This window comes from Schistocerca piceifrons, chromosome 2 (genome assembly GCF_021461385.2).
Source record: "Schistocerca piceifrons isolate TAMUIC-IGC-003096 chromosome 2, iqSchPice1.1, whole genome shotgun sequence".
NCBI classification, from domain to species: domain Eukaryota; kingdom Metazoa; phylum Arthropoda; class Insecta; order Orthoptera; family Acrididae; genus Schistocerca; species Schistocerca piceifrons.
In genome coordinates, this window is record NC_060139.1 from 443,470,898 (window position 1) to 443,498,053 (window position 27,156).

General features: G+C 40.3%; 1 protein-coding gene across 1 annotated transcript in view; it reads right to left on the reverse strand.

Moving 5' to 3' along the window:
• LOC124776560 (ATP-binding cassette sub-family C member 4-like) overlaps window positions 1-27,156 on the reverse strand; it is a 301,974-nt gene that overhangs the window by 50,122 nt on the left and 224,696 nt on the right. The window contains exons 6-9 of the mRNA XM_047251600.1: window positions 26,567-26,768; window positions 18,013-18,238; window positions 3,180-3,336; window positions 2,523-2,661 (exon numbers count right to left, since the gene is read on the reverse strand). Of these exons, the coding sequence (XP_047107556.1) occupies window positions 2,523-2,661; window positions 3,180-3,336; window positions 18,013-18,238; window positions 26,567-26,768 (724 nt within the window). The remainder of the gene's footprint in view (window positions 1-2,522; window positions 2,662-3,179; window positions 3,337-18,012; window positions 18,239-26,566; window positions 26,769-27,156) is intronic.

A 27,156-nucleotide genomic window follows, 5' to 3' on the forward strand; every position in this document is an offset into this window, starting at 1 on the left:
TTTCTTGGTCGACAAATGCTATAGATGCCCCTTAATATTTCTTAGTGTTGCTTCCATTGTGCAACGTCAGTTAGGTTAGGTTAACGGCCTCTATGGTGCCTTTACCTTTCCGAAAATCAAACTGATTGCTATTTAACAGCTCCTCCATTTCATTTTCCATCTTCTGCGCGTTATTCTTGATAGCAGTTTGAATGCATGAGCTGTTGATCGTGTGGTAGCTTTCGCACTGATTTTCCTTATTTCATATGGCCGGTAAATCACGCTACAGGGCAGTAGCCTGGATCAAACGGTTGTAGGCAGATGCGTTAATCACTTGCCAACCGGGTACAGCGGCTTTGGACAACTGCACCGACAACCCTACCCCGGCGATCTGGTCCAGAGTATCCTTGTGTGAAAAACCACCGAAGGACTGTGAGCCGGTGTATCCTGGCCTTGGTGACGCGTCAGCACTGAGGTCGGGTGACGAGAAATGCGAGCCTGGCCCGATGTCCTCCATGAGGCGCGTGGGCACACGGGCAGCCTGCGTGCGGTCCAAGGTCCCCTGGCGTATCTGCACGCCTGCTGGCCAACCTAGACCAGTCCTAGAGAGCCCATACTGGTTTGTTTACACGCCCCTGTCACAGCGTTAGACGGCCTCGGAGAGTCAGCTACTCCCATTTGACCACGCAAGGCGTCGTGCGGTGTACGGGGAAAGGCACACATTGTACCTGTGTTATTCGCTGCCTCCTTCAGCTATGCCCACCTCCTCCCCCCCCCCCCCCCCCCCCCGCCACCGGCCCCGTTTTTCGTATTCAATTCTCTGACTTCACTGAGGTGAGAAAAGTCATGGGATAGCAATATGCGCATATACAAATGGCGGTAGTATCGCGTACACAAGGTATAAAGGGGAAGTGCATTGGCTGTGCTGTCATTTGTACTCAGGTGATATATGTGAAAAGATGCTCGGCGTGATTATGGCCCCACGATAGGAAGTAACAGACTTTGAAAGCGAAAGGATGATTGGAGCAAGGTGCATAGGACATTTCATTTCGGAAATAGTCACGGAATTCAGTATTGCGAGATCCACAGTGTCAAGAGTGTGTCGAGAATACCAATTTTCAGTCATTATCTCAGGCCATGGACAATGCAGTGGCCGAGGCCTCACTTAATGACCGAGAGCAACGACGTTTGCGTTGATTTATCAGTGCTAACAGGCAAGCAACACTGCGTGCAATAACCGCAACATGTGTGACCAACGTATCCATTAGGACAGTGCGGCGAAATTTGACGTTAATGGGCTGTGGCGGCAGACGACTGGCGCGAGTGCCTTTGCTACAGCACGACATCGCCTGCAGCGCGTCTCCTGGGCTCATGACCATGTCGATTATACCCTAGACGACTGGAAAACCGTCGCTTGGTCAGATGAGTCCCGATTTCAGTTGGTAAAAGCTGGTGGTAGAGTTCGAGTGTGGCGCAGCCTCACGAAGCCATGGACCCACGTTGTCAGCAAGGCGCTGTGCAAGTGGGTGGTGGTTCGATAATGGTGTGGGCTGTGTTTATGTGAAATGGACTGGGTCCTCTGATCAAACTGCACCGATCATAGACTGGAAAGGGTTATGGTCCGCTACATGGAGATCATTTGCAGCCATTCATGGACTTCATGTTTCCAAAAAACGATGAAAACAGAGTGGTCCAAGGGCATTACAGAACTGTGTATCTCATATAGTGGGTTTGGACTTAGATACACTGACAGTCGCATTTCAAAGCAGACGGAATGGTACTAGCCACTCATCGTCTCTTTATTAAGGTTATCTGTGCACTAATTCTTGGCCTTTTTGGTGTGTTCAACTGTTTCAAGCCAGGTGGAGACGGAGCTGGAACTGTTTTCTGAATCATTTTAGACTTGCAAAACACTTCTAGTTGACGTTATTTCAAATCACTTTCCAATCCTTACCTTCTGTAATAAAGGATTTAACATTGTAGCCAGGTCAAGTCTCCCTCTCACATGGCCAACCAATTAATTCTGTTCCCACGAACCGTGTCGACCACTCTCAGGCAATACTCATGTATGGGACACGTCACACATACTCTCTGCCACATACTATGCTGTAGCTTCTACTCTCAACATACAGCATAATAAGTAGGTGTATATTTTATAAATCAGCTGATGTTTTGAAATATTGCTGCTGTTTAGTTCCTACATTGCACCGGAGATATTTACTTGTCATTATGTATTTGAAGAGTTACTGTGCCTGTAAGGATCTGCCTTGTTTAGAGAGTGGTATAATTTTTTTACTAATGCCCACACAGATATGTATTATTCGAATTATGTCGCTCTTCACATGAAACAAATTTGTCGTTTTTCCTTGAACATATCAAAATATATTTGGATTGCCGTGATATCAATCAGCACCTCTTGACGAAACATCGTAATTCATCCGTCCTGAATGGACTTGGGTATTTTCTGGACTGTTAATGGTGAAAGATAAGGCTGTATGCGTGTGTGTCGCGCGCATGAATTGCTATGTATCAGCAGTACAAACCTTGTCAGCGGACACCGTGTTTCCTAACAGGGAGTAGGCCATGAGGGTGACAAAAAGCGACGACCTTTCGACGAACACCAGTGAAGATAGGTAGTAGCCTCGCACATAGGATGTCTTCGTCACCACGTCTATTTCACTCCTGCAAATGAGAGCAAGGTTCAAACGTTGTCATTTTAATAGGGCTAGATGACGTAAAGATGAATATAAATAAATAATTTTAGTGATTCGGTTAATAAATGCAAAAAATAATAAAATCAGGAAAAGAAGGAAAGTAAAGAAGAAAAACAGGTGCAGTAGTAACAGTCATCCACTATTCTCGGAACAACGAACAGATTTTTTTTTCCGCTGTGATTGCTGTGATTTATGTTCGTGAACTAAAAAAAAAATATCTTTACAGACTAGTCTGGTATTTGTAACCATTATCGCAAGTCTTATTCAGAGTCTTTAATTGAAGTGCTCAATACAGATGATAAGAGATTATGCAAATTGTTAAAACCTTCTGCGTAAAATATACAGGAGGAAATCGTAAATAAGAAAATAATGATTATTAAAAAACGGCTTATGAAGACGTCAGTTTTACATCGAAAGCGTGCGAGAAAAATTTATGGACTGTCAATATCCATTGAGAGAAAGAATGTGTGTTTTGAGGCTTTTCACCTTCTGGCTAACGAGACAAGTTTGGCGAATGGCTTCTCCCACGCATACATCTTGATCACTTGTATGCCCGACACGATCTCGTTCATTTGTTTCATACGTTCATCCGTTCGCACAGCGATCTGTTTCCGTAGCCGTGAAGTTATTCTTCCCAAATAACCTGGAAAAGAAAGGAAGGTTGCGATAAGACAGACAAAATGCTTAAGGTCTCGTAGATATAAGACAGAACATTTCATCTAAAGGCACTTTGTTGGTTAAATATATGGAACAGCTCGTTTTGTCACAAGTGTTGTGATTGGATTGTGCTAGTTATGGTACTTTCGTGTGTCAATAACACTTCTGTTATTCACATATGTTTCCGTCCTATTTTTCTGTATAACCATTGGTTCCTCCACATGGAAATAGCTCCAGCAGAAGAACGGACATGTCGGACGGCCGTAGCTTACCTTGACATAGGAAAATATATCAACTGACTTTTGTTATTGCTTTGTTTTCTATATTACACTAAATGTTAATTTCTGGATGATGCGTCTTAATTCTAGGACAAAAGCCGCTTAAATTTTATCTTAAAGAGTATTTACGTGTCACTAACATTTTTCGTCGTGGTTTCCCTCCGCCATGGAAAGTTTCAGACGATCTAACCCCCACTTTTTAATTTTATTCAACTAATTTAGACCATAGTCGTTGCATTGCAGTGTATGTTAATAATGACATTCGATCAAATGTCGTCACAGATTTTATGCTGTTCAAATCTACTCAAAAGAATAGTACTATAATGAAAATTATTTCTGTACTCTTTTTGTGTTCATGAATTGACACTGAATATGTCAGCTCGAAAATACATTACTGTGTTTCACATTTGTGCTATATCCGATGAGCCGGCCGAAGTGGCCGAGCGGTTCTAGGAGCTACAGTCTGGAACCGCGCGACCGCTATGGTCGCAGGTTCGAATCCTGCCTCGGGCATGGATGTGTGTGATGTCCTTAGGTTAGTTAGGTTTAAGTAGTTCTAAGTTCTAGAGGACTGATGACCTCAGCAGTTAAGGCCCATAGTGCTCAGAGCCATTTGAACCATTTGTATCCGATGACAATGAGAGGTAGCAGCTGCATAAATTATTACGGACCTTGTATATGCTCGCTCCTGGGAGAAAAACTGTAACTAACACTCTCAAACCATAATCAAACATTTATCCGTGTCAGTCACGCAGTTAATAATTTCAGTTTCCCAAATAAGACTCCAACGTAAACAGAATGTTGTGGTTTGGAAAATTACCAACAAACCTACTTATGAAATTATGCAGACTTCTGACTTCGTCTTACATTTCCTGTGAAATCGTCACCAGAGTGTAAATCATTATTGAAATTGCAAAATAAATCTGGTCTACTAGACACAAGTTACATTGCCTTTGTCGTCTGATGATGCTATCTTCTTCATATTCCATGGTTCAATCATCGTCGTCCGGGTACATTATTTCGGATATAACACCGTTGCAGTTTAATGCAAACGGTAACTGCTGTGGTTGTACATGAGCAGTGCTATTTCTGGTACAACAGCTCACGAACGAGTTCAGTGACTGCTGAAAGACTTCCTCTCAAAGGCCAATGACGTCTGCTGATTAGTCACAGATCCTGAAATTCATTAATCTTAAAACTCATCCGACTAAGTACGGACGTAGGCGACACGTGACTGAAACGTCTGTGAGGAGCTGAATTAACAATCAGGCACTCACAGAGCATATTGAGATTGAAGAGAACGAGTCGGATTCCTTCTTCGTGAAAGTTTCTTCCTGCAGCCAACCAAAAGGGTGTTTCACTTTCTTCTGGCACTGGCATTCGATTACGAACTTGGCAGATATTGATGACACCCTTCATAATTGACACTTTGAGTGCGTTTTTTCCCGCACATATTGCACACTGTACCACGCAGTGCGGTTCTTCTGGCAAGAGTAACCTTTGCTATATCGGTTGTGGGTACTGTTCTGCAGGTTACGTGCTAAAGCTCGTTGCTGTCCTGTAACATCACCGTTCTGGTTGTATTATTCTCACGCAAAAAGATTTACGTTATGTAAGAACAGGAAGAAGGGAGTGTCCACTGTAGTAAACACAGTTCCACCTGGAAATGAAATTTGCCAGGGCGCCACAAAATGATTCATATCGGAGGTAATTTTTTGTTTATTTTGACCCCGTGGAAACAGGAACTATTGTCAAGCACTGATATTGTACGCGACCGAGCTTGTTATAGATTTTAAGTGGCTAGACCTACCATTAGAAAGCTGACGGTTTTAACGAAACATTCAAAAGAGCCGCATTTTTAAAGTGTATACCCTAATGACTCTCACCCGCTTGTGTTATGATGATGCCATTTCGTACTGACGGTTGTCTAGCGTAACGAAATAAACGAAAAACTTACGTACAGTGTATGTCTGAAAGCGAATTGCTACACTACAAGCTGTTGTACAAACGGAACGTGAACGAATAAGTAGTGGAGCAGCGGCAGAAGTTTGAGACCCTTACTTTATGAAAAATATTGCTCAGTCGCTTTGTGAATACATCTTGGACTTCGAATTTTCCTTTTTTTAAGCGTGTATTTCATCTTTATAGTGCATTTTGTATTTATGAAAAAGTCTTTTTGGGTTTTATTTAAGAAGTCCTAAGAGGCACTTTTCCAGGGAATACCAGACATTTTATTATCAACTTTCAGGTCTGTTTTTTCGCAATTGCATTTCTTTTGAACAAGTGACTGTGATTCGAAAACATCTTGACGAAAAATTATTTCCATACCTGTGGTGTTCACAAAGTGCAGAGATCGTAAAATTGTTTGGCTAAATATGCCTCCGTTGCTATCGAACAAGTAAATTTATTACAAACTTGTGTACAGGAAGATGCAACTGATACTTTGTATTCCATCATTTATTCGTTTTTTAGCAGTTTCATTCTGTTGGACGATGTTTGCAATGATTTTCTAATTTTCCGGGAATAAACGCCGTTGCAATTGTTCTTAACGTTAGGAAGTTTTCTCATATGTCGCTTCACATCTGCCTATAATTAGTCAACACGATTCGCGTAAGGTTTACTGCTTGCCAGGATATTACTTATAGCTGGATTTCTTTTGGCTATGCAGGGTAACTTCTCGATTTCTGACTAAGGGCCTCACTTGCTTGAAGACGAGGCTCTAGTTTTAAATGATTTTTTATACCGATGTGTCACCGTTATGCATGATGAGCTACTGTGCCGTGTAGTTTACTTGTGGCGAAAGCTCATTTTCATATCATCACGCTCCACACAGAAACGGGTGTTGTGTTCTTTACAATTTGTTGCAGAAAAAGTTTGAATGCTTTTCTTGACTTTCAACAAATTTAACGGCTATTTTCCATCACTGTCAATACTGATTACTGGTTGAAGATATGTTTAAAACATGTAGGGGATAGTGTTGTATCATGGAACACTTCTCAGATTATTGCCTGTAGTCATCCCTGTAATAGAAGCTTAATATGTTTTCATCCCATTTTTTACTATAGTATTCACCTTTAGTGTTCTGCAGGCTTTCTTTGAAATTACAAATATTTCCCCGGTTAGGTAAGGTTTTTCGAAATGTAAAAAAACGTTCCAAGGTACAACACAGTCATGTTCCAAGCAACAAATATTTTACTGAAATCTGAAAGTGTTGCAATCGAGAAAATCTTGTCAATATTGTATTTAATCGTCTGTCTGCTACATTATTAATCTACCACATCCCAATAATCAGTGAGTGTAAGCAAGTATTATCAAGAACCGGTTACAAATTAAATACATTCGGAAATAGAAGCTGTTAGAAACTGACAGAAATTTATTTCCACTTTCCAGATAGGTAAAATCGTTATGGCATTAAAGAAACTCACTTCATTTGCAAACGCCACGTGTTCCTTGGTAGAAGACGTACTTCCGTTTCAAGGTACAAGATAGTGCAAGACGGACGAAGTATGGCTTAACCGTTCACACTTCATACAACTAGTCCTAATACGATACAAGACTTTGCCCACCGTAAAAGTCTGTATCTGAAGAATTAATAATATCTTCTAAATAGCTACAATATATCATACATCACTTGCATATGTAGAACTCATAATATTTACAAATACTGCTTAAAACACAACCTCTCGTCACACAACACAGAAACGATAGAAACGGTCTCCAGTGCGTATTCCTTCTTGTGACACTAAATTCGATCACTAGACTGAAACAACTACCGGAAACATCATGTACTCCCAGGTACACTGTCCTCAAGGTGCAACACACTTTCCTACCCATTACTTCACATTAGAAAAGCCGTCAATGACAGTATGAATGTGATGGGTAAGAAACTCATTTTTATTGTATGGTTACCAAGAACTAGTTTTCAAATATTAAAGTTTTTAACTGTCTGGAATTAGTGTTTATTATCCATTGGGGTACCAGGCGTTGATGGCGACGTAATTTATATTTCCGCTCTGTCTAACAAACATTCAATCATCATCTCCTCATATCAGAGTAGGCGCTTCACAAGTTGCTGGCAAACTGCTATGACTTATGTGTGGTCACGTACTAAACAATGAATTGACCAATGAGCAGCTGTAAAGAGGAATGTTAACAAAACTAAAAAATATCGCCAAAATCAGCAAAATAGGATATTCCAGCTATTTCAACTACCTTTATGTAGATCGATTTTAAAATGTTAAGAAACCATGCTATAGTCTAATAATTTTAACATGATTGTATCAGTCATTTCACTACAGAAAATATCCGTCTAGTGACTACTTCATATCAATTTGAACCACATGCCCCTGTCGTATAAACGATGTGCATTAATTTGGAAAACTGTCATCTAAGCTTGTGAATGTTGTCCACAGTGACAAATTTATGTTGTAAATTATTTGTATGTAAATGGTGTTTTAAGAGTACCTCTTAAAACTGAATGGGCAAAGGCACTGAATATGGCTTGTGTGTACCATGTTTACGACTTAACGTAAAACGGTCAACCACACTAGCATTGGTAGGTTTACGTTTACCACGGTGCTGTACAGGATGTGATCTAAGCGTAAAATGCCTGTCTTCCACCGACTGGGGAACGACTTCACGTAGCCCCTCAAGAGGCACGGTTTATGAGAAGCGGTGTCGCCTGATACTGCTTGCATAAGCGTTTGGCGGAGATGAATATTAAGTGTAAATAAAAACATATCGAAGCGAACGGGTATTGAACCCAGGACCTCCGATTTTTCGAGTGAGCTGTTAGTCACTGCGCTACACATGTCTCTTTTTGCATCCGTCAATTTACAACAGTTTTGACCATTACTATTTTTCCACTCGTTGCATCAGCCCAAGTTTTCATCTGCTTAAGAATTTTTCTTGTTTAACCTAAGAAAGCATGATAAAATCTAATGCCTCAGAATCTTTTTACGTGAAAATCTTAAAGCTTTTTAAATAAAACAAATTTTATTAACGTTCTAAATCTTTATCCTTCATGTCTAATATATATTTCTCAACATAGTCAGTCCGCAGCTCGTGGTCTAGTGGCTAGCGTCGCTGCCTCTGGACCACGGGGTCCTGGGTTCGATTCCCGGCCTGGTTGGGTATTTTCTCTGCCCGGGGACTGGGTGTTCGTGTTATCTTTATCATTTCATCATCATCTTCATCATCATCATTCGTGATAGTGGCTAGATTGGACTGCGTAAAAAATTGGGCCTTTGTACGGGCGCTGATGACCGCGCAGTTGAGCGCCCCATAAACCAAACGTTATAATCATCATCTCAACATAGTCACGCTGACGACGAACACATTTCTCTCAACGAGATGCCAGTTTCTTGATACCATCACTGTAGAATGCTTGACTTGGTTGGCGGAGTCACAACCTTACATCTAGCTTGCACCGTTTCATCGCTATCAAAAGTCAAATCCTCGAAGGTGTTCTTTAAGTTTTGGAAACAGATGAAAATCGTATGTCCCACACGTTGAGGTTAGCACGACAGTTTCCTTAATTACGAGCGCAAACAATCCAACGTTACACATTACTGATGTAGACACAAACATTACCGTACACAGTTTTCATTCTTCTATGGATTTCAATTGGAGGTACGTTTTCTGCGGTTAGAAACTCGATTACAGCATACTGTTTCTGAGGCACCAACATAGTTATGTTACACACCGCCATGTTACATGCTACAATTCGGAATCCTCTGACCCCAGATGGTAGTAACTTGCGTCAGCGAAGCGGGAAAGTCGAGCGAGTAATATGCAAGGCATTTCATATCTCAGCCGATATTGAGAACAGGATAAAAAACTCGGAAACATTACTTTTCAGGACGCGCTCGTAAATGGTTATTTTATCGTACCATGCAGTTTGCATTACATGCTTTGATGGAAGTACTTGCAAAAACATCACGATTGCAATGTCACGACTTGTTGACGGAACTTTAGACAAGTAAGATACTCATTACCACGGAGGCCAAGTAATTATATTTTGATTGCTTCAATACACTTTAAAGTGATTTTTCAACAGCTATAAAATTTTTAAAAACGGTCCGAATCTTTTACCAAATATTCAGTCCCTCAACGGTAGATGATGATGATATTTGATTTGCGGGGCACTTAACTACACGGTCATCAGCGCCCGTACAAAGACCCAATTTTTACGCAGTCCAATTTTCTCACAATACAATCTAGCCACTGTCACGAATGATCAGACGAAGAAATCCACTGCTTCGTCACGGAGCCATTCATGGACTGCTGTGTGAACGTGCTCATCATTGAAAAAATATCCTTCTCCTTAGATATTCTTTCAGCTTGCCGAAGAAGGGAAACCGCATGGTGCAAGATCTGGACTGCATGGCGGAAGCTTCCACATGTCCCTTCGAAAGCGTTGAACTAAAGCTTGAGCTATGCACGCCTTGTGGGATGTTGCCTTATCGTGCAGGACAACAATGCCTTTGCTTAATTTTCGCGGTTCTTGTTCCTTATGGTGTTCGCGGCGATATTAGTGCTGCACAGTTCTAATCGGTATTAATAGTTTTGTCGTTTACGAAAACTCTTGTGTATAGATTCCTTCATAGTCGAAGAAAACAGTGACCATGATCTTCCCTGCTGATGGCGCAGATCTGAATTTCTTCCGGTGAGGCGAGGAGGTTTGTCCTCATCACAATTAATCATCTGCTAAGCAATGCCTACAACAGTCACTCTGCGATTTTTGTGAATGGTTCAAATGGCTCTGAGCACTATGGGACAACGAAACGTCAGGACGAACGTTGAACAAACGTTGGCAGATCCTGTGACAAAAACCAACAGGAAATACGTCATACATAGATTGGTTGGTTTTGCCAAGAATTCCAAAGAATTCTAAGTGTGTGCTGTTCCGGGTGATACACACACAGAGCTCGACGTGTATCACAGATCAGTAAATAGTTTTCTTTTTAATTACTAAATTCTGTTGCAATTTGGGTTATATTTATAACAGTGTATCCTCCATAATTATGATACCACTTTCTATCGATCCTCTTTTTTCAGTTGGGAATCTCGTTCAGTGTTTCAGCTTCCTAATATACAATGTACATTTATCATCTGTACGAGTTAAAACCTTTAGCGATTCAATGATAGTTAAAGATACCATCTTCACTCTCCGAGAGGAATGCAAAACATCTCATGGTGGCGAGCACGAGCACAGAGTGTTTCCGGTATCCGAGGTTTCACTACGAAACTCGACATTGGTTTAGCAGTAGTGGAAAATGGGTCTCTTCTCCCCTTAAGTGGAGAGCGAAAGTGGCCCCCAGAGCTGGCGATCAACGAACACTCGCGTTTGGCAGGGCGGCCATTCGCAACTGCGCCGGTGGCGCCGCCAGCGGCGGCTCCGGCGCCAGATTTCTCCGGCGCGGCGTTTCACCGACAGGCGCCAGCGCTGGCCTCGTGGGAACGTAACATCTGCCATCGCCGTGCGCGGCCCTTATGTTTAATTTATATTACACGCGAAAACGAAATTTATAATTGTGCGAAAATGTGAATGGATCACGACACGGCATATGATTCAACAAAACAACCGAACAGAACAGAAGATATGCCTCTGTGCATATCGCTAAAAAAAGTCCTCATTAATTCCTTTCCGCTAGCATGCTTTGTTATATTTAGAATAGTTTGCTAGGAAGATACCGAAGTAACTTCCAAGGTTAGAGATGAAGCTATGAGACCTGGCTATTCAGCAGCCAACTACATGGTGTACAGATGCTGTAAATCGACAACTCCGCCACTAGCGATACGGGCGTGCTCTGAGAAAGATATTAGGCAACAGTTATGGAAAAAACATTAGTCAACTATAAATTCGATACTAACAAAGATTATATTATACACCACTGCACAAAAAATTACAGACGAAATTAGGAAAACTGCACAGTAGACTGACAAGAGAAATTGGCTTAGGAAAGTCCACGATACAAAAAAGAAATTGGCGTTAATGAACAAGAAGTCGGAAGACAACACGATATCATTTTTAAACGTCTGTATTCCCTTTCGCCTGCTTCATTTGTTTCATGTTTTCTCCTTTCGTCAAAGTGCTTACAAAACCAGTTCATCGGAATTGAGAGTGTCTTTAAAAGAGATTATAAAACGAACACCAACGAAGGTAAACCAAGAGTAATGGAATCTAATCGAATTAAATCAAGTGATGCTAAAGGATTAGGAAATGAAACACTAAAAGTAGTAAATGCTATTTGAGCAGAAAAATAACTGATGATCACCAATGCTGAAAGGATATAAAACTCAGTCTGTATATAGCAAGAAAAGCATTTCTGAAGAAGAGAAATTTGTTAAGAGCAACAAAAGTATTTCTGAGGAAGAGAAATTTGTTAACATAGGATATAAATTTAAGTATCGGGAACCATTTCTGAAAGTATTTGTCTGGAGCAATGTTCGGCAAACAACGGCTGGCGAAGTACATGCGGCTCTTTGGCCCCTTGAGTGTGGCTCTACCGCAAGATACCACATGCCGAAGCGCACGCACACTCCGATTGAAACTTCGTGATGCAGTGTTCCCTAACCACTTCTGCTCATTTAGGGGTTAAGTATTTTCAACCAGTCTGTATGCGCGGGGGAGGCGCGTGCGATACATGCATGAACTGAGTGAGCCAGAAAGACAACATTCTCCTTGTGGTGTGGTTAGTGCTGGTTGCGTCCGCAAATCTCCCGCAGGCGACGAAAGTGCCTACTCGAATCGTAAAGTTCCTGTATTTTACCAACCAGCTGCAAATTTTGTCAAGTATTTAAGAATTGTATTTGTTTTGTGTTGGTAGCTTTATCATTATAAAATGAAACATTTTTGGGTGCGTTGTTTGACTTGGTTACAGAGAAGAAGCAAATAAAAATGGAACACGGGAACTATGAATTTAAAGTTGAGTGGAGCAAGACTTTCGCGTTATTGAAAACTTGACTGGCCTTCCGACATTTCATATTTTTCATGGAAAAGTGACTCATAACAAGAAAAGAAATTGGGAGGGACACTTTACAACTAAGAAACTGTCGGTGATGCAAGAAAGAAACCAGTTGAAGAATTCCAGAAGAGTCAAGAAAAATCAAGTTATGCATTTAATTACTGGACACAATCTTCCGGTCATGTTAACATTGGAAGTTTTGTGTTTATCCTCTGAGGTTACGAAGAGAGGAAGACCATATACAGACGCGTAAGAAGCTGTTTTGTAAATGCATCGGAAGAGCTATTTCAGGAATTTAAGAACAAATCAGATATTCTAAAAAAATTAAAAAGTTACTATCGTCTACTAAAACAGTGGAGATACAACAGTCAGAATGTTTTCAAACATAATCAGCCAGCAAGTCGAAGATCCTGAATTGATTTCAGATTTAACAATAGTAGTTGACGAATATAGTGACAAAAAGGATACAGCGGAAGTCTTTTGTACGATTTATTTCATCTCAGGGCCTAAAGAAGAACTTTAAGAATGATTACCATTAATGGGATAAATACCAGGAAAGGATACAGCAACTGCAATAACTGAGTGCACTGAAAATCGTCATATTCCATTTGATAAAATGGTCTCAGTTTCAACACAGGGGGAGGAAAGTTTCACCAGCGTAAGAAACAGGTTTGTTGTTATTTTGAAATAAAAAAGTTAATCACGAGAGCCTCATTTACTGTTTGAAGCTAATTTCTTTATTATCGTTAAAGTCCTCCTTATATGTAAAACATAGCTTGTTCTTAATCTTACAAATTGTAAAATTCACTTTCTTGCGTAAATTTTACCAGAAAATTTTATGAATTTTAACAGTGTAAAATTAACAATCAAATCGTTTTGTTTTCCTACCTATCTTACTGCGAGACTACAGTGCTTGTAAACTATAAGTTTAGAAGGAAATTAGTTTTTCTGAACGTTTACAAAAGTCATTTTTCTCTCATTACCCTCATGGAAAATTTAAATTGCTAATGTTAACGAAATTCAAAAAATTCTAAAATCTGACCGATTAAGAACGTGTCTTAAGAGGGCAGGAGGGTATTCAAAATCTCGCGGGGTGCTCATGCGCAGAATTTTTAGTAGGACAATTTGGGGTTGTTTCATAGCTTCATAGACCGCAAGTGTTTTACATCAATTTCTTCGTCTCAAATTAACATTACGACACTGTGACACGTTGTCAACAGTTGCTGTTTACACTCTGTAGTGACATATTTAAGAAGTGAAAAGTTTTCCTAAGACATAGCAGCTTCAAAAAGACAGGGAAGAAAAAAGAAAGGAAAGAAAAAATAAATAGGCGAAGGAGTGAAATTTAAAATTTCAACTAGACACCTGCCAGTCATGTTCAGGTGAGCCATCGAAGTCTTAGATGACTCACCTGAAGATAACTGCTATCGAAGTCTTCTGTGGCTCACCTGAAGATAACTGGCAGGCGTCCAGTTGAAATATCGTGGAGTAAAGTTTACGACGACCGGCTGCAATCCCGAAATCTCTTCGAGCAGGTGAAGGAGTGTTGTAGAAAGTGTGAAAATAACTTAGCAGGCTGAATGTGGTCCTTATCAGGACTGTTACGAAAGGAGAAGAAGAATTCCGTTACATACTACATGACAGTAAATATGTTATGTATTGCGGGTTATGTGACATGTAAGTAGGATCTGCACCAATAACACCATATCTTACCACAGCAAAACTGTAATTCCCATCACATTGGTATTTGAATACGTACATTACGAAACTTTTTACTGTCTAAAGGGCAATTCTGTACTTTTGCCTTACGAAGTATGGCGAGTTTTTCTTTTGCTTATTCTCTGTCACAAAATGAAATGAAATGTGCGTAATGCTTAAAGCCTTAGAAATATGCCAGTCTTCAATAACTGATGCATTGTATTGATAATAAATCCCCGTCCTGCCGTGTAGATTCAAATTTTCCATCGTTAGGGCAAATGCTAGGATGATTCCTTTGAACCAGATATACTAATATATCTTCCTTTGCTCATTCGGTGTGCATCACTGCATCATTTTCCCGCATTAACACGTACTGAAGAAGACAAGGCGCTAAATAGTAAAGCGCCATACACATGCTCCTCCCCTTCAAAATAGCGTTTTATTTTAGACAGAAAAACATAAGCTCACAGAGCGGCGACAGAGGGATTTACACAAGATGTCTATCGCAGCTGTGTTCACTAAGATGGCATATTACAGTTCAAATTTCCGTCCGATCCTTCCAGGTGAGAATATCTTTGGGTTTCTCCTACATCTCTTAGGCGATACTTTCAACCAAGATTGATCGTCTCCTGCGTCCATCATTGTCTAATCCGAGCCAACTCCTTCTGTCTAAGGCTCTCTGTGGCGAATGAATGTGTAACTAACATTCGTTTCTTTTTTCCATAGGTAGCTGGTTCGAATGCCGTCAACCAAAAATTCTTGCCAATAGTATTTGGAGCATATTTGGAGGATATGGGTACTGTAGATTTCTTGAACTCTAAATCGAGAACATTTGTCCTGGGTCAAATTCCAGCTGTGTGCATGGTGTCGTATTCACCATAGACAATCGTACGATTTGGCTGAATGTCTCAAACATTCTGTCTTCAGCGTCATAATCATTAGCAAGCTGTAGATTCACAAGACATGCCGATATGGAGTCTTCGTAGGAGGCAAATATCTGATTGTAACGTATCATACAAAATTTACATCGCACCATATCTAGAAGCGAATTAAACGCTATCAGCTGGAAGGTATATGACATGTAGTTTCAAATGTACGAACATAAAAATACGAGTGCACACCATATGACTAGCGTTACTCTTATCTGCAAACGACAGATAAAAATCGTTTGAATAAAATTAATGTTATATGCGTATTTTCTTGTCGCCTATCGTGTAGGTTTGTAAAGTATCCATTACAGATAAAAAGAGAGCCAAGAGAGGTCTCCTAGTGAAGTGTGACGTCCGCCAAATTACAACGTCGCCGGCCAGTGGCTATTTTTTTGCTGACGACGTGGGTGACGAAACTTCGGCGTCCGATCTGCTACACAGTGATAATTGGCTTCACCTTGGGAACGGCAAACACCGTGTTACGTCACAATGCCTGCAATTACCCTTTCCCAATTGCGCCGCGCGCAACTCAAGTTTTGTTTCTTTCCGAGTCAATTATCGACGAGGCGTCGGTCTTAAACGCCGTCGTGGCTTTTACGGCCCCCATATTGCCATTGTCCGAGATTTCCCAGGATATTATGTGAACAATAATTCTGTACCTGCTGAACCACGTCTGCAGTGCTGATATTCCTAGAATTAAACCACCCTCTGGTAACTGCCGCGCAATTGCATAACCTCTTGAGCTGGTAGAGCTCGATGTGGTGCTGGGAACTCCGAGAACAGAGAATTTCTCGATTCCATGTTGTCGGTGTTCTAGAGAACTGACGTATTCGACCACTACATCCAAGAACTAGACCCCTTGGTCCACGTTCCGGGTCAGCTTGCATCGCCAGAACACGAGATCAGAACGATAACGGTTTTTACTTCTGCTCGTGGTAATTCTCAGTTCTCGAATGTGTACTCGTCTCCATTTATTTCCAGCTGCCTCTGACTACGGGGAATTCGGACAACAGCTTTCACTTGTTCACGTGTTATACAAAATAGTGCGTCAAACTTCGTAATGTATTTAAAAATAATATAGGATCATTAAAACTTTATATTTGCATTAAGATAAACTCACGGCATTTTGCAAAACTGCCCCACTAATTTTCAGACCTTATTACGAAACCACAAGAGGATAAATTATTTTGGAACAACTTATGCCGAAAGACTGCATTACAAGGAAAACAGTATAAGCCAAAAATATGTCTTCTTATGCGGAGAGTAAAGTGCAATCTAAAACAGTGCAAGGTTCACTTCATTTACATAAAACTACTTCGCAAGTACAGCTGACTGCTTGGCTGAAGCTTATGGTGCCCTTAGCAGCAATCGAGATCTCATTCGCTTTCTCGGTTCTTGAATGTAAGATGTATCCCTTTGGTTCTCGAGGACAGGGTTCTCGATTCCTTGAATTTCCACTTCTGTCGATCACTGACACATCGTTATGCCTTATATAGCAACATAACGAAAGCATTGTTATTATTATTATTATTATTCTTTTTTGTCAGAATACGGTGACATCTGAAGCTCGACGACTATAGCAGTGATCCAGCAGCATTACTTTGTGTATAAACTGCTTGTCGTGGTAGTTTTAAGTTTCGAAGTTCCTCTTTCAAAAATTATTTGCAGTTAGGGACGTAAGTGGTGCTTGCAGAAAAGTAGAATTCAAAGAAAAATGCAATTTCAGTCGTAATTACTGATATGTGGTCCATTCTAATACGTAAAATGACACTCTTATTGCGGAGAAGGAACTTGGGATGATTTAGGATAGGAAACACTTTTTTTCCTTGTGCTTAGTTTGTCAGTTAAAAGCTTGGATGCGGAAGAAACAATCCTTAATTATTTACAAGTAATACACCTCTAGATTCTTCTCCTGTTTTTCTACTTACAGTTCTAGTTAAAAGTTTATAGAATATATACACATCAGTTTATACCAGTTGAACTTTGTCTGACAGTATGAGAAGAGATTTGAAAATTCGACAACTGTAAATATTACACAGCTTGATATAGGTTAATGTATCATGCTATGAAATGCTGCTTATATGTTGAATGCCAGAGACAGATCACCGGCTTGGATTTAACCTGGATGCTTAAGGAAGTCAGTCAAACCGAATGAGATTACTCACGGACTAATACACTGGATTCCAACTTAGGGAGCACTGGAGTTTAAAAAACTGTGTTCCTTTTAGGATTCCATGGTTTCTTTAAATCGCTTAATGAAAACATGGAACCGTTCATTAAAGAAGCAATCCGACGAGTTCCTGCCCAAACCGTTCCCATAGATCTCGTCGTCGATCTGACGTTAAATAATAAGTCTTTTCCCGTTCGATATCGACAGTGTGGTGTCAAAGGAATCTTCTTGGTATTCGACTTAAGCGATGTAGAGAAACCACGGGGGTGTTGAAACCTGTTCGGTGAATACAGTGTGATAACCACTGCAACAACTCGCTGCATCTTGTCGTTTTTGAAACAATCTGATTCATCTTCAAATGGGAATGTTTCACGAGTTGATTATAGCTAGCAACTTGTCGTCTTCAGTAGTAGGGGCACAATTGCTGTTTTGTCAATAAAGGATACGAGCTGTGTGTCAAAAGATAACTTTAACAATTTAAGAACACATTTCATCTGAAGATAATCCAAATCGGTCTGAAAGTATTAATGGGACAAAACGCAGCAGTTGGTTTCCGTTTTAATTCAATTTAAGCTACCCACTTACAGGACGAAGCACAAGTACGTACTACGTACATACCTTGTACAGGGATGGTGATCATGAAGATGAAGCAGAAGCCGATGATGGCGGCGATGCCGACGTAGCGCCAGAGGCAGTAGGTGACGATGGGCACCTGGATGACGGAGATCCACATCCAGTGCAGATACTGCGGGCACAGGTCGAACCGGCTCACGTCGTTCGACATGAGGTTCACGATCTGGCCCGTCGCCGTCTGGTCCATTGAGGCCCTACTCAGCCGCAACACCTGTGCAATGGAAAACCTTTACGTTAGTAAATTTACACTCCGTGTCTTCATGCTGCCAAACTGATATATTTTACGACAAGATAAGTGGTGGAAACTGTGAAAGAAAAACAAAATACTCGATAAATAATGGTCTAATGGTCTCTGCATGATACCACACACAGACAGGGAAGTTTTTTAATAATGAAGGAAAACTGTTGTTACAGTATTCGTTATTTGGACATATTTGATGACTTACAGGAATTAAAACTAATGAGGGCAAACATGAAACTCTTGTGAAAAGACGAGGCCCACTAAACCCTTCCTGGAGGTGGGAATGCATACCGCTTTAAAAGTGTACTACGTCATTATCCAAGCTTTTGACATAACACAAAGATAGGAAGACACATTAGATATTAACGGAACGTAGACAAGTAGGTGATTAGAGAAGCACTAGCTGAGATGGTGAAGGAGGAATGGTCGTAGCCTTATTAGAAAAACCATCCAGGAATCCGCCCAGAAAACCTGTACACAATGGCTGGGCGGTAATTTGAACGCGAATCTGCATCTACACCATAATCCGTAAGCCACCATAAGGTAAATGGTGGTGGATACCTTGTGTCACTACTATTCATTCCTAATTATTGGCTCTATTTTATGCAAAAAATTGTATTTTCAAAGGCGGAACCTATATCCAATAACTGTAACTTCAAACACGGAAGGAAGACAAGAGCTGCAAATCCAAAAGATGATATTCATTCCCGTTCCACTAGCAAATTGATCAAGGAGAAACCGACTGTTTGTATGACTCCGTACGAGCGCTTAGTTCTCTGATATTCGTGGTCCTGAGGCGAAATGGCAACCTCATGTTCCACAGAAGATACCTATTGACATTAAACACTGACTTAAAACTGAGGAAGAATATTCTGCGGCATTGCAACGCATGGAGGTGAAATATGGACAGTTAACTACAGCAGAAGAAGCTGCAACTAACTGAAATGCAGTGCTACAGAGACATGCTGCGAATTAAGTGGAAAGTTAAAACTAACAAATGAATAGGCAATAGAATCGTTCTGCAGGCAGCTGCAAATGCCGGTTTCTAAATTTTCTCAGCAGTATTTAGCGAAAAGAACGTTGTCTTCCCACCAGAGGTCACATTTGATTTTACGAAGCAGCTCCGTAACACTCGCGAGTTTATCGAACCTACCGGTAACAAATATATGAAGATGGTTCTGAAATGCATCGATGTGTTCCTTTAATGCGACTTGGTGCGGGTCACAAACACTCGAATAGTGCTCAAGAATGAGTCGCCCTAGTGTTACGTACGCGATTTCCTGTAAGTGTGGACTACACTTTCTTAGAATTTCGTCAATAAATCCAAGCTGAACATTTCCCTTCCTACAAACTACCCTAATTGCCGCGCCAGCTCGTTCGTCCTTCACTCAACTGAAATGAAAGAATAATTATCTTAGCAAGAAGAAAGGAAATGCCATATACTTACGTGCGGTCTTTGGAAACCACTTCGTGTTATTGGCTGTGTGGTTCTTGACTTCTTTTGTTGTTAGCTTTTCTTTTACCTTTCGATCAGCCTGTATAGAGACTAGTACATACATTTTTGCTGGCCAGAGTTTGTTACCACTGCTGTGTATCCTGAATATCGAAACGGCAGTGGGGCAATTTAAAAAGGAATTCAGACTGGAAATGAAATTGTTCAATAGTCAGTAGACGATACTTTCTGTAACTATAAAATGGTGGTGACCAACTGCTTCAGACTGCTTTCGAGTTGAGAATAAACAGAATGAAACTAACGAAGAGTAACAGAAATGAGAATAAAATGTCCTGACTGTTAGCACTTGGTAAGATAAACAAAGGCGAGCGATTGCTGCTTTCATGGAAGAGATATCATGCAAGAGACAACATCTAAACGGAGCAGTTTAGTACAAGCATAGAAGGCAGTGTTCCACCTATTGACATTAAACACTGACTTAGAACTGAGGAAGAATATTCTGCGGCATTGCAACGGTTGGAGGTGAAATATGGACAGTTAACTACAACAGAAGAAGCTGCAACTAACTGAAATGCAATGCTACAGAGACATGCTGCGAATTAAGTGGAAGGTAAAAACTAATAAATGAATAGGTAGTTAGAACAGATTACAAAGACACTGGGCATCCCATCCTCGTCTCGGTAGTGTGGTCGTGGGAGAAACAATGGAGAGATGATAAAGACAAGGCAAAAGCAGTGCCGATAATTGAAGACATTAGGTTTAACACAATGTGTAGACTTTTAGTGAGGTGACACAGGCTAAAATGGAGAAGAACGGAAAATCAAAGATGAGTTATTGGTAAAAGAGAGGTAAGGCATTCAAACAGAACCGTACACATCTGTAGGTTTTACTCATATGCACATATCAGGATGAGACAAAAGTCTCTCAACTTTAAGAGAATCATTAACCAATATCGAGACTTCGTACGTGACTATCGGACGCAGGTGCAGCTGTAGTCGGCATGAGACGTAGCTGTTCTTCGCTATTTACATCAGTGGAATATACTAATGAAATGAAATGTAGTGCATATTACATGTTGTGTGTAGTTCAGCTTGATGATGACATGAATTTTCACTCAACGTTTTTACTTATTTTTCTTAATAATTTCTGTTGAATAATAGTTTGGGTTAGGAATTAGAACTGCGACTGGTCAATAAATGTACAATATCTATTCCGTTTCTTTTTTCTCCAAGAGTTTATTAATCCAGAAAATCTATAAGTAGCAATCAATTGAGCTTACAGTACGACAAAAATACATGTAAAATCGAACACCTTCAAGCTTTTATTTTACTTTCAGGTATATCCTTACAGTTTTTCCGGGCTGTTTACGGTATATAGGCAGTATGCTTGGAGACAAGAAGACAGTTCCAAATATAAGACACTTGAAGAAACAAGCGACGGTTTTACATCAGGTAGTTTTTATCAGATACTGAAATATATATTATGTTGCTTTTTCTCAAACATTGTCCTGATCTGATCCTGCTAACGAAATTCCTCCATCCAACTTACATGTCAGCAGAGCTATCTCCGCCTTCCTGGCCTTCTATCAGAAAAAAAATATGTTTTGAACACTGTTGCTCCCAAGAGTTGCCAAAGCGGACGTGCACTGCCGCTCACAAATTTCCCAAGCTATCCACTGCCTGCACGTTTCCCACAAAGCTAATAAACTTTCAACACACGCGAGGACCAAATTACAGAAAATGGCGCTCTCACCATGTAATTCAGAAAATTGTTTGTGGGCTTTCCGGTGTTTTTACATCGTATTTAGAAACATGGTTGTTTGCTGTCAGCACTGTAAGTTTCCATAAAAGTATGTTCCAAAATAACCGTTAGAAATTGCAAAACAGCGAAGCTACAAGTTCTAATTCACTGAGAATCAGTGAGAATGGTTCTTCGACGTACTGCATTTTTATGTCGCTTCCATACCTTACTTCTTGGTCCGCTTCATATGTGAGTCGTTATAATAATAATAAAGACGAGGTTATGTTTAATTTTTGATCGAAAAATATGCCACATGTGGATATAATCTACTTACGGAACCTGTCTTACAAATTCATCTTATTCGTTCCTCCGTTCTTCATAGAGTGGAAAGTAGTTGTGGATTTCTCTGTAGAGTCATAGTTCTGCTACGAAGTCACCTCAACACAAAAATTTGTTCTTTCGTGTATAATGTTTGCATTGGCGGGACTCCAAAACGCATAAGATATGACCTAAGAAGTTCTAAATCACTGCAGGTATCTTCGTACATAAAAAAGGTATTAAAATATATGTAACTCTTCACTGGTCAAAGGTCATTTTGACAAAAATGGTTAAGCACATTGGTTGTTGCTTGCAACTTGCTATTTCTGTGCGCCCTCTCCCTCCCTCCCTCCCCCCCTCTCTCCCCCCTCCCTCCCTCTCTCTCTCTCTCTCTCTCTCTCTCTCTCTCTCTCTCCTCTCTCTCTCTCTCTCTCTCTCTCTCTCTCTCTCTCCCCTAACACACACACCCACACACACAAGTTGTGAGTATCGGTAGCGTCTGCGGTCATTTATAACTGCGAATTCAGAACGTATTTGGAAATTATAATCATTGTTATAAGTGGAGAGATATCTCAAGACGTTCAGAATAAATTTTCCATGTAACGAGTTTACTTTAACACTAGCAATACCACGGCACTTTCCAAAATGTGTAGTACCTAGAGAGGGGTGAGGGGGGGGGGGGGATAGTTCTGCCCACCACAAAAAAGAAAAGAAAACAAATTTCGGCAGTTGTCGCTAACGTTTGCTAACAACATACTTTACTGATGAGAAAGTAGGATCCAGAACCTGAAAATATCTTTTAGCAGAATCATAGCAACATCAACGCATTTTGCATAATGTGTACACCACAAAGAAATTTAAAAATATATACATTTCGTTAACTGTCGTTGACTTTCTTGCACAGCTTATTTTTTATGTACATAGATGTGTAAGAAGGGTCGTGAACCTGAAAATATGAGTATGACATTTGTTGTAAAAAGTCAGATCCACTACTAAGAATTCAATTTTTGAGTTAAGTTTTATAGAAAAATTTAAAACACTTACGGAATATGGTGTAAGAAACAATTACAAACAATATTTTTTTCAAAATTTAAAAATATGAACTACAGGACTAGATCGCGATTTTTCAAAGTGTGGGTAGAAGGTATTCCCACCCTCCTCCCCTCTTGGTATTTCGATGGTTAATCGGTAGTGTTTTTAGGCAACAGAATCTGAATCCGTGTAATACTGTTCCTCTAGGAACTTTCTTCGACGACACTGAATATGCAGCAGATGTTCTGTACGTCCAGCAAACATTCGCACAGTTTACGTTCGCACGCTTTCACATTGGATAACAGTAGACGCAGATAGTTGGGGTGCACTAATTCCGCCTTATATTGCCAAATCCAGTTATTAACATGCTGATCCCTTGGAGATAACGGAATGAAGGCCAGCAAAAAAGTAGAGGATGCTTGTCTCTGCCTCACTATCAGGTATAAGTATGCGACGAAATTATATGTTCTTGTAAGAAGGAAATCAGAGGACAGTTTTGAATAATTATTGATTCTGTACCACAGCCTCATCGTTTATAAATAGAAAAGGAAAGATTTTATCATATGGATTTCGGCGACCACTATCGTGTAGCCTGTAATTTGTTTTAGTTTCTTTTTTAAACATTCAATACAGACTAGCAAAAAGCAACATTATTTCGCGCCAAAGTACTTACGAACACCATAGATCCGGGTTTGATTCATCATCCGGCACACTGTTTTCAAGAGAGGTTCAGTATTGTCTTGCCGCTGGTGAACTGAGGAAACATGGGAATGTCACCAGGACCATTCTTGCTACTTTCGGTGTCGCCAAGCGAGGTGTAGCAATGGTTGAAATACTGAATTCGTATTCGGGATAAGAAGGCTTCAAATCCTTGTGCAGTCACCCTGACCTACGTTTTCAGTTGTATCCTCAAATTATTTCAAGCCAATGCTGAAGCTCTATAATCTCCTCTGTTTCCTGATTTGGTGATGAAACGCTCCATTACACCACCGATTAAGTCGGGAAACTAATAAGCAGATCTGTCTTGATACGCGAATGCACTGGCTTCTTCTCTCTTCTAAAAACAAGTTCGCAGCGCAATGCAAAAGCTTTCGCGGAAATAACGAATACATTGTTATTCGTCGCCGATCAGGAGGCGTATCCGCTGTGAACCACAGCTGCCTTAGTTGCATCACTGCAGACGTAATATTCTGCGTTGCCGTGGACTGTTATCTCTTTAGCTAGAAAATTGGCGTCCTTGCTACTGGCGCCAGCAATTGCAAACCAGTATAGCAATCTGAAAGTCGAGAGTAGCTACAGTAAAGGTCAACCAGGCAGAACGGAAAAGTACGCACGTTACACGCAGTCAGGAGCTGCGAGAAAGCCGAATAAAAAATTACAAAATGGCGAATGAGTAGCTCAATGAAATCGCTCGAGGCAACCGGAGTTTCTACTGGTACGTTTCAACCTGCAATTTAGATCATGTGTGTGCAATTATTACGCAAGTCGTATCTGTACTGTCGAATTTGCTGTGACAAAAAGCCCTTTTCTTGCTCTGCTATTTCTACACGCAACGTTAAATATTTGGGAAATATTTGTTTGTCAGTTGCTAATTCAGTAATGTTTTTCTTGTAGATCAAACTGTGTTCCTTATTACGCATTATCAGTCGTTAGTACAATCTTGCGCTTCTTCACGTACTGCATGACACATTTTTTTTTCGGTGCAGCCCTACTTATACAGCCTTTATTCATTGTACTGTCCCACAGCATAAGTGATTCTCTCCACATTCACATAGTCTACTGCTAACGCCGTATGTCAGTTAACAAAGGGTTCTTGGTTTTCTGACCACATCAAATGGGCATTTTAGTTTAACATCCTCATCGTTAGTAGCAGCTCCTAGGTTTCACCTAAACGTTACTCGTGATGGATCAAATAAAGATATTGAAACATTGACACCAAACTACAAACTGAATAACAAAAATCTTTTATACAGTATTTTGATCGCAGTGCACAAGTTTTAGTGGATTGTAATGTGCATGTACACGTTATTATTCTCTACGAACACTGAAAACTACATTTTCTGTGCTACAAATTAAGTACAAATTCGTGACTATTGTCGCTAACACGAAAGCCAAATTGAAGAACTCACGTCTCTTCCTACAAGGGAGCGGTTTTAAATTTCTATGCCTGTCTTCAAACTATGGTACAATGGACTTTATTAACGTACAAAGAGCTGTTGCATGCATTTTATGTAAGAAGTAAGGACATCACATTAAGTACTGTCAAGTATCTACTGAAAAAAAGGAAATGAAAGTTTGCTCAATGATACACAGCCACAGCTCTGAGAACAGAAATCGAGGTGAGCGTTTGTTATTCATCTCTGACTTGCATTACAGAAAATTCTTTAAATGTGTCATAGGTTCATGCCGAGTTTCTGCTCATATTTTAGACTTTTTTTAAATTATCGACAATGGAGTTTTTCTCTTTCCTGCGTTTTGTATAAGATTCAAAGGCGTTACTCAATTTTTTTACGACAATTCTGTTGATTTTTGGAGAATTTCAGTAATCGTACCGCGATGTTGGAGGTGTTGTTATAGTAGTGTTTTCCTCTTAAATTCCATGATAACATTAGTAGAATTATTCAATCTGTATATTGAGCAAGCAATAAAGGAAACAAAAGAAAAGTTCGGAGTAGATATTAAAATCCATGGAGAAGAAATAAAAACTTTGAGGTTCGCCGATGACATTGTAATTCTGTCAGAGACAGCAAAGGACTTGGAAGAGCAGTTGAACTGAATGGACAGTGTCTTGAAAGGAGGATATAAGATGAACATCAACAAAATCAAAACGAGGATAGTGGCATGTAGTCGAATTAAATCGGGTGATGCTGAGAGAATTAGATTAGGGAATGAGACACTTAAAGTAGTAAAGGAATTTTGCTATTTGGGGAGCAAAATAACTGATGATAGTCGAAGTAGAGAGGATATAAATATAGACTGGCAATGGCAAGGAAAGCGTTTCTGAAGAAGAAAAATTTGTTAACATCGAGTATAGATTTAAATGTCAGGAAGTCGTTTCTGAAAGTATTTGTATGGAGTGTAGCTATGTATGGAAGTGAAACGTGGGCGATAAATAGTTTAGACAAGAAGAGAATAGAAGCTTTCGAAATGTGGTGCTACAGAAAAATGTTGAAGATTAGATGGGTAGATCACATAACTAATGAGGAGGTATTGAATAGGATTGGGGAGAAGAGGAGCTTGTGGCACAACTTGACTAAAAGAAGGGATCGGTCGGTAGGACATGTTCTGAGACATCGAGGGATCACCAATTTAGTATTGGAGGGCAGCGTGGAGGGTAAAAATGGTAGAGGGAGACCAAGAGATGAATACACTAAGCAGATTCAGAAGGATGTAGGTTGCAGTAGGTACTGGGAGATGAAGAAGCTTGCACAGGATAGAGTAACATGGAGAGCTGCATCAAACCACTCTCAGGACTGAAGACCACAACAACAACAACAACATTAGTAGAATAAGACATGGTAGATAGTTTTATCGTGACGGCAACGCGAATTGGATTACATTAATCCACTCTAATACCCAGTCGAATATTTTGACGTCGGTTAATGTTTTTATTCTGTGTTCTTCTTTTGTTATTGGTTTTTGTAAAAGACATACAGTTTTAAAACTGCATGTTTTCTGAGATTTGCGTATTCTTTTGACGTCAAGAAATGCGATTCAGAAACCATGTTGTACGTCAGAGAAGAGTGGTGACTGACCTTGCGGTAGAGCAGCGAGCAGCAAGCTATCCTGATGCGCATGCCGATACACGCGGTGCCCATGGTGTAGTGGTGCTGGAAGCAGATGAGGAAGTACACGGTGGCGATCATGCCGCCCGCGTAGTAGTACGCCTGTCTGATGTCCACGTTCCCCTCGGAGAAGTACTTGATCAGCTCTCCCAGCAGCAGAGGCTGCGCTATCCTGAAACAAAATAACAAACATTCACATTCAGTCGCTTGACTGGATTTCTGCGTTACCGCACTGGCAAGGAGAAAATAATTTTCATACTATTGATAGAGCACATGAACATGAACATTGATGGTAGAGCGCAGATCCTTTCTTGTGATATGTGTGACACTTACAAAACTGTTGTGTGCTGGAGAGTTCCAGGAAGGGCGCCCAGAAGGGATGCCTGGTATGAGAATTAGCCTAATTCAGTAGTGAGTCACCGTGTACGTGGTTTAGTAACTAGGCTTTGTCAGACTTGCCAATAAGGCAATCATCATATTCTTAACGAAACAAAATTGTAACATATAAAAATACTCCACGAAAGTAAATGAACGTGTTGTGAATAAAGAGGCGAAAAGTC